Raw genomic sequence first — 7,858 nt, 5'->3', positions numbered from 1 at the left:
GGGACATATAAACTGCAGCATTTGTCGTTGAGACAAATGTAATGACATTATCGAAATACGAGCTAATCTAAAACAATCTAACATTGATTTTCAGTATGATCAACTCAATATTGTAATACCTAAAGGAGAAACATAAATTAACAAACGTGTCAAATGTGGACAACATGGTATCATCCAGTCATTTGGCTCCGTCCAGCTCGGCTCTGATTGGTCAGCCGGGGAGACAGGAAATAAAACATTGATGGTTGCTCTTTATTATTCTGTGGATGCACTGCTAGCTCTGTCTACAGACATTTGGCAATAACGCTTGTATTTTTTGAGGTGGGTGATTTCATTTAGCCTCTGAATCTTGTGCACATTAAGGCAACATTACGCTATTATTGTTGTCCTGTGAAATGATTTCGGTTCGCTCGTTAATGCTCGTCTGGTCAGTTATTTAGGTCAACATTGGGCTAGCTGTTAGCTTATATATGAAATGTTTAGTCAACATTAAATGGGATTTCTGAAGTACGTAGGTAGCAAAAATGTATTCTTATAAATAAATCATAGGAAATTGCTTTCTCTAATCGATTATTTGTGTTGGCTAATGTGTGGTGGGTTTACGGTATATCATCAGACAGTGAACTCAATCCAACATTGTGGTTCTGTTGCTATGTTAAATTTCCTTCTCGCAGATCAAATAAATCAGAATCCTATTAAACTCAAATGAGAATACCAACTAACATTAAACTATTATGTAATAAAAGGGCCAATCCGGGGGTCCACATCTTAAACAGGGTTATTCGAATCTGTCCTTTTCTTTTGGTCAAACCTGTAAAAGTGCAGGCTCATTCATAATTCATACCTTTTTAAGGTGCATTTCAAAACATGTTTTAGCTGTCACCTAATAACATGAGAAGACCTTCCACCTCAGTTTATAAGAGGACACTAAACAGAGTCTCTCTACTCTTTACATGCCAGTAAACAACCGAAAATAACACACAATACTACATATATACAGTAGGTACACGCATATCAACATGCACTTACACCACATACTGAGGAGCTATGTACATATTCTTTAAACATAAATCATGCAATAAAGCTGTAATAGCTAGCACTAGCTAGTGTTTTGGACAACAAGGTAAAACAGACATTGATTTGGATTCAAAACCAGTGAAATGAGTTGATATAGTGCACAGAAAAACATGTCAGCCTGGATTTAAACCAGAATTTGTGTCCTAAAATTATATACATGTTTTAAACAATCATGTGGGTTAAGTGAAATTTTGGTAATTTTCACAAATGAAAAGCTAATATTAACTTTATACTGTAAATAATTCCTGAAGTTTTGCTGGAAATGTGTCAGTATGTTTCTTTTTAACTGCATTCACAGAACAAAGTAAGTTTGGCTAGAATTACACGATTGTCTTGTTTACATAATCCTGTCCTGGATAAATATTGGGCCATGGCTATACGTTTAATGCAATGTATCCAGGCAAATGCACAAGTGAGAACAAGATAGAATACAAATACTGTTGTAACTTGTATTTTTTTTAGACAAATGTCACAATAGTGATATACATATCAGATCCTATTCAAGCTCTAGTCATTTGATCTGTATTACAGGAGGGCGAAACTAACCAACCGCCAACATGTCGAGCAAAAGGGCCAAGGGAAAGAACACCAAGAAGCGTCCTCAGCGTGCCACCTCCAATGTGTTTGCCATGTTTGACCAGTCTCAAATTCAGGAGTTCAAGGAGGCCTTCAACATGATCGACCAAAACCGGGATGGTTTTATTGACAAAGAAGACCTTCATGACATGCTGGCCTCCTTAGGTAAACTTAACAATGTACTTGAACACATTGAGACAGTGATGTTAAAGATGTCATAGATTCATGTCCAGCTTTTATAGCTGTCCTAAATTCTGTTTGTTCAAGTTACAATAAGCCTTTTAAATTACAGATGAAGGAATTCCATCCGCAAAGAGAAATATGTTAACATCTGTGTTTTTGTAAAGCTTTGAGAATGGGTACTGGGTGAGATGTACGATAAATTCTCTTTACTCTGATTGTGTCTCAGGTAAGAACCCCACAGATGAGTACCTGGAGGCGATGATGAACGAAGCGCCCGGACCGATCAACTTCACCATGTTTCTGACCATGTTCGGAGAGAAGCTGAACGGCACAGATCCCGAGGATGTGATCCGTAATGCTTTTGCCTGCTTTGATGAAGAGGCCACTGGTGAGTTTTTCTATACATAATAGTTGTTCTGTGTCCCAATGTTAAAACAGTAGAAAAATAGCAACACTTTTCTGTAACCTAAATTCACAAATTGAACATTTTTTAAATCATTATCTAGGATAATTACTTTACATAATTACACGTACAGTAATGCGTACAAATTGCAGATAGTGTTATACACATTGTAGTTTTATTGCACAGGGTTGCAAGGGTCTCTATTGTGTGGGGGTCTACCAGGGGCCGTGGTGGTTGTAGAGCCTGACTGCTGCAGGAAGAACGGTGGGGTAGGATACAGTATATGGTCCAATAGTGATGACAGCTTTGCCATCACTATTGGAAGGAACCTTTAAAGGAATATCTGTATTTTTTTACAGCAATGAGACATTTTAATTTGAGCATTTAATAGGAATATATCCATTTATTCTAAGCATTTAAGGGCACATTTATAATGAATATTACACAGAGGTTTTATTTTTATAGCTCCATAAATGGAATTGGAGTTTGGTATTTATGCTTTCTATAACATTTGGTGAATGATGATGCAAAATGCTATTTCAGTTTTATGTCCAACTATATGACTGTATTTTATTTGTTGATTAATTTCTTTTGTAAATCCACTAACAGATGGATCGACTTCTCCCTCAGGTATAATCCAAGAGGACAACCTGCGGGAGCTGCTCACCACCATGGGCGACAGGTTTACGGATGAAGACGTGGACGAGCTCTTCCGAGAGGCGCCCATTGACAAGAAAGGCAACTTCAACTATGTAGCATTCACACGCATACTGAAGCACGGCGCTAAGGACAAAGATGATTAGTGACAGATGTACATGGTTGTTATTATTATGGGTTTGAACAGCTAGATCCTGTTACTTGGCTCATAACAAGCATCACTATTGTATAGATCACTGAAGGTCATTTGTTTAAGCTGCTTGTGGGAAAACAGTGTACCTCTGGACCCCCCGCTAACTCCTCAACCACTACTCTCAAAGCTCATTTGCACATCTGTGAAAACTGAAGGGTCTGTATAAGCTAGCAAAACGTATTAAAAGACCATCATGGATAAAGCTGGAAATAAACTGATAAAAAAAGTCTTTTGAGTCTTTTTTTTGTATGAAATCAAAGTTTTAAGATTGTGTTCAGAGATGAATCATCAAGACACTATGACATTTTCAAATATTTTATTTTAAAACAAAGGAAAATACATGTGATGTGTCAGTTTTAATGATGATAACAATTCAACAGTGAACACTTAAATTCAAAGGTACGCAAGTTCACAGGATCAGTCACTGGATTGAACTAAAGGGGCTGAATCAATGTAGAAGTATAAATACACAACATGGCCAAAGGTTGGTGGACAGCAGTATGTACTTCTTGTTCTTTTTATTAAAATAGTGTAGCAACTTCAAAATGTTTTGAAAAATGCCCGTCAAATTTTTCCCTTTGTCTGAAAGCTCAAAAATATTCAGTGTACTAGCACGTGATGAAAAGCAGCAAGTCTATGATCAAAATAGCTGCTCTGCTTTCGACCTACAAATGGTTTGAGCAGTCGTTTAGTTTCAAGTTACCATATAGAAGTAGATAAGATAAAAGTTGATGAAAGACCCATTTTCCAAAAGACTGAGGCATATTTATGCTCATTAATGTCCACATATTTTTGGCCACGTGTGAACAAACTGATACATCGAGAAACGCCAAAGTTTGCACTCCACAATGAGAAGAAAATCATGTTCCCTGTCTTATGGACCGTTTGAGATACTTGATGATAACCTGATGACGTTTTTAAACACATTTCTGACATCATGGTGAAGGACTTATTTGATTTGGCCATGGTAGTTTTTTTTGGAGGCTTTAAAGAGGGATCAGAGGTTTTCAAAGTCACAGTTTGGGAAAGGCCCTTCCTTTGCTTTGTTGATTAGCTTGGTTTTGCTCAAATCCTGGATGCCAATCTTAATAATATTTCATACAATACCCACTTAACAATTGAGGTGACATGGCCACATATTGTTTCTGACTGTTGGAAAGTGGAATGAACAGCACAATTCCGGAAATGCTTTAACCATGCGATTGTCTTTTATCTAAAAACAACTAATGTTATATTTTTCATTAAGCTTTCTTTAATAGTTTGGTGTGCCATTTAGAAAACCTCTGACCAACAACATATGCCACAAATCAAAACACTTGCACAGTGGTTCTGTGTTTACAATTTCATGAGGAGCTCTTAATGTGTCTTTAATCCAGAGGACATATCCCTGGCACCTAGCATCGAGCCAATAATCAGCCTCCTTCTGTTCACAGGACCCACTGTGATGAAAGCTCTCTCGTACACATCAACCCAACAATAAATAGACAAAGATAGCATCCACACGTGACGCTTTCTGTACACTTTGCAGCTGCTCACAGAGCAATGATTAGCACATGATATGGGACACGTTGCGGCTCTACTCCGCCAGGGCGAGATTTTTCGACTGAATCTTTGATAGGTGGTCCGCTATACAAGCTTCGATCTTGTCACACTGTGCCAGGAAATCCTTTTGACGGAAAATAATCACACTTATTGACAGTGATTTTCAACTACAGTACAACCTTCTGGTGATGCTAAAAAAAAAGGGTTTACCTGCACGATCTTTACAAGTCCCTTTTTCTTCAGTCTGCAGTCATTGAAATTATCCGGGATATTCTGTTAACAGAAGAAACACTTTAGGTTTTATGTGACATTTGTCAGAAACTAAATGCTTATAGATTAATACCAATAAAATGGTTCACCATAGCATCAATCTGCTCGAGAATTTTCATGAATTGTTCAGCTGCTATTTTCACTCGGTGGTCTAGTTTACCCAACGCCTCTGCCTGCAGGTCTTTGGCAAGAAAGCCCTGTGGGAGAAATAGAGAGTCAACATTTTGAACAGTAATTACAACACATATATTAAAGAACAGAATAAACCAACACAGGAAAGTGATGAATCTTACAAAGCAAAATTGATTGCTTACGTTCTTGAGTCCAGTCAACTCTCCGTCTACCTTCTCCAGCTTTTTAGCGGTCTGTTCTACAGATTTCTCAATGTCTTTCAGCTTCTTCAGTTCAGATTCTTCCTCAGGACTATTCTGTTGGTAGATCATTGTCAGTATTTATTAAAAGATACAGTCAAACATTAGAGAAATCACACATGTAAAGGCCCTACCCGCTTTCCAATCAGCATGAGTTTGCAGCCTTCTTTTACTCCATAGCTGGACAGACTCTCCTCCACATCCTTCAGGGATTTTCCTGGAATTTCACAAAGAAGAAAAAAGGCACCATTAGAGCTGGACAAAAAATAAGATAATTAAGGATGTGGAAGAAAAGAGAGACTGACAGTCTACCTTTGAAGATGAGCTTCTGTGACGTTTGAGGAACTCCAGTGGCTTGGGTAAGAGCATCTGAGAGGTCTTTGACAATGGGGCCTTTGCCCTCATCCTGGCCAGTTAATGTTATGCTGTGCTTAGCAGATCCTAGTGTGGGAGAATTGGCACAATCATGAGCAGCAATTATTATTTAAATTGTGGGAGATTACTTTTCTGGAACAATGACCTCTAAAGAAATCTTTTGACATAACAAGCAAGCAGTGCCATCCACCGTCCCTCAGAAACACAAAAAAAGAGTCTGCAAGAAATAATTTGTCCCAAGCTCAGTTACATTTTTAACTACAGTCAGTGAGTCATCCCTCACTGCGTTTTTGCACATTTGTCTTATGGTTCCTCCTCATTAATAATTATAATCAATACACCTGATATATTATTCTGAAATCGGCCACTTTTACTTTTGGTACTTTAAGTATATGTTGGTGCTCATACTTTCGTTCTTGAGTAACATTTTGAATATAGGAATTTTACTTACAACAGTATGCCTACACTTTGGTATTTCTGCTTTTACTAAAGTACAAAATCTGAGTACTTCTCCCACCTCTGGACAAATACACTTTTCCACAAGTAGACAATAAGGTTTCCAAATATATATACCTTTAATATTGTCAAACTGAATGTAATTTAAAAGAAACCCAACAATAAACACATGTATTAACATACATTTAAGACTTGTGAAGTTACGATGGCAAAGCATACTACAGATTTACATCATTTATAGTATAACCATGTATTAATTAAACCAATAACTCAACCCGCACATTTCAGAGATAAGTGATGTTGTTGTTATTTATATCCCAAATGTTTGGTGTGTGTGAAGAAAATGCATTCATTTACAAATAAACGCTTTTTTGGTACTCCATGTTATGTAGCTGTGAAACAACTATTCAGATATAAGACATACAAAGACACGGTTAATTTGCATGCACTGTTGAGTCAGGATCTAAAGCTACAAAAGTCAATTGCATGGTATGAGCTAACTGTAGCTAACGTTACATTAGCACATTATATTACCACTTACTAGCGGGTTATTAAACTTAGATACTCGTATCTATCACCTGATAACCATAGATTAACATCATGCAAAGATAGTATTACCGTATGCAACTGTCACTGTTAACGTTTGCCCTGACATGTTGTTTTTAGCGTCCTTTAAATAAGCGCAACATAAATCACACCACTAGCTGTTGCTAACTGCCGCTAAATAACTACTTCCGGTAGAGGCAGGAAACAATTCATCTCATTTCTTTATTTTAGTTTTTTTAGTTTATTTTTTTTTTTGCCAACGTTATAATAGCTTACATACAGACAACAAGTGTACATAAAATACATTTTAAAAAACTGTGACTTATTTATTTTTGATTATTTAAGCGCATGCATACCGATATTAAACAAAACACATTATGAGTTTTCCAAAATAAATGTTGAACCACCTATCTTTGGTGCTACATTTAAAGATCTATCAATACATGTAACTTAAAGTAAGTTGTGGAGTTACACATTGTGCTTAAAACATGAACATTTCTTTTAGTGTGCACGAATCCCAATTTAGGACCTGGCTCTGTGAAGCATCAGAGAACCAGTCCTATGAGGAATGGAGGGCTATGCTGGAGCAAAGAAGGTATGGGAAAAACAACAGAAGAGATGCCCCTTAAATGATAACATTTTGTGAGTGGGGGGAGGGGGTTCATTTTCTTAATTACTAGCCTATAGTTTATTTATTTACAATTTATTGCACTATTTAGTTAGTTATGCCTTACGTTATTTATGGAACACGGTTGTTGTTGTTGTTGTTGTTGTTGTTGTTGTTGTCGTCGTCGTTATACATTTGTTGTGAATGTTTCTGTGTATTAACTTCTTTATAATATTTGTTAATTATTTACTACATTTTCATTGAGTTATATTTTGCACTGTTTATTGCACCGTTTGTAATTTGAAACTTTAATATAAATATTTTAATAATTGTTGTTGTTGTTTTAAATATAAAAATAAGTATAAAAATATATATTTCTGTTTTGTTTTTTCATCATTATATTTCACTTTCATTATTACTAAGTAGGCTACTATTCTATATTAAGTACATCTATAGAAGTACTGTACGATTTTGTACTTAATTGCATACTCCTTAACACTTCAACTTCACTACATTTCAGAGGCAAATATTACTCTCAAACTCTTAATTCACTTCCTTGATTTGATACCGTGAGTTACTTTGAAGATTTTGATTCTGTTACA

At 36.3% G+C, this 7,858-nt stretch overlaps 2 protein-coding genes across 3 annotated transcripts; one reads left to right on the top strand and one right to left on the bottom strand.

Moving 5' to 3' along the window:
- Positions 1-199: 199 nt before the first annotated feature.
- myl12.2 (myosin, light chain 12, genome duplicate 2) lies at positions 200-3,318 on the top strand. 2 transcript variants are annotated; one of them, XM_063885936.1, is made up of 4 exons: positions 200-321; positions 1,609-1,818; positions 2,063-2,224; positions 2,870-3,318. In XM_063885936.1, exons 2-4 carry the CDS (start codon positions 1,635-1,637, stop codon positions 3,040-3,042), a joined length of 519 nt encoding a protein of 172 aa, XP_063742006.1. In that variant the 5' UTR covers positions 200-321; positions 1,609-1,634; the 3' UTR covers positions 3,043-3,318. The 2 variants fall into 2 exon arrangements, with proteins under 2 accessions (XP_063742006.1, XP_063742005.1); XM_063885935.1 differs by having other exon boundaries at positions 2,849-3,318.
- A 72-nt stretch (positions 3,319-3,390) lies between these two features.
- Positions 3,391-6,844, bottom strand: bag1 (BCL2 associated athanogene 1). The gene is made up of 7 exons (XM_063885934.1): positions 6,722-6,844; positions 5,585-5,713; positions 5,407-5,489; positions 5,216-5,329; positions 4,991-5,098; positions 4,842-4,904; positions 3,391-4,755 (listed from the first exon to the last, which is right to left on the bottom strand). The coding sequence occupies exons 1-7, from the start codon at positions 6,756-6,758 to the stop codon at positions 4,666-4,668; spliced, it is 624 nt and encodes a 207-aa protein (XP_063742004.1). The 5' UTR covers positions 6,759-6,844; the 3' UTR covers positions 3,391-4,665.
- Between the last annotated feature and the right edge of the window lie 1,014 nt (positions 6,845-7,858).

Source organism: Eleginops maclovinus, chromosome 6, assembly GCF_036324505.1.
Source record: "Eleginops maclovinus isolate JMC-PN-2008 ecotype Puerto Natales chromosome 6, JC_Emac_rtc_rv5, whole genome shotgun sequence".
Taxonomy (NCBI): domain Eukaryota; kingdom Metazoa; phylum Chordata; class Actinopteri; order Perciformes; family Eleginopidae; genus Eleginops; species Eleginops maclovinus.
The sequence above is the reverse complement of the archived record's forward strand: the minus strand, read 5'-3'. Positions and strand labels throughout refer to the sequence as shown.

Coding starts and splice junctions, on each gene's coding strand:
- myl12.2 (XM_063885935.1), top strand. CDS start 1,635: ATGTCGAGCAAAAGGGCCAAGGGAAAGAACACCAAGAAGCGTCCTCAG. Junction 1,819..2,062: donor TGACATGCTGGCCTCCTTAG/GTAAACTTAACA, acceptor ATTGTGTCTCAG/GTAAGAACCCCACAGATGAG. Junction 2,225..2,848: donor CTTTGATGAAGAGGCCACTG/GTGAGTTTTTCT, acceptor ATCCACTAACAG/ATGGATCGACTTCTCCCTCA.
- bag1 (XM_063885934.1), bottom strand. CDS start 6,758: ATGTCAGGGCAAACGTTAACAGTGACAGTTGCATACG. Junction 5,490..5,584: donor ACAGAAGCTCATCTTCAAAG/GTAGACTGTCAG, acceptor GTGAAATTCCAG/GAAAATCCCTGAAGGATGTG. Junction 4,905..4,990: donor TCGAGCAGATTGATGCTATG/GTGAACCATTTT, acceptor TTCTGTTAACAG/AATATCCCGGATAATTTCAA.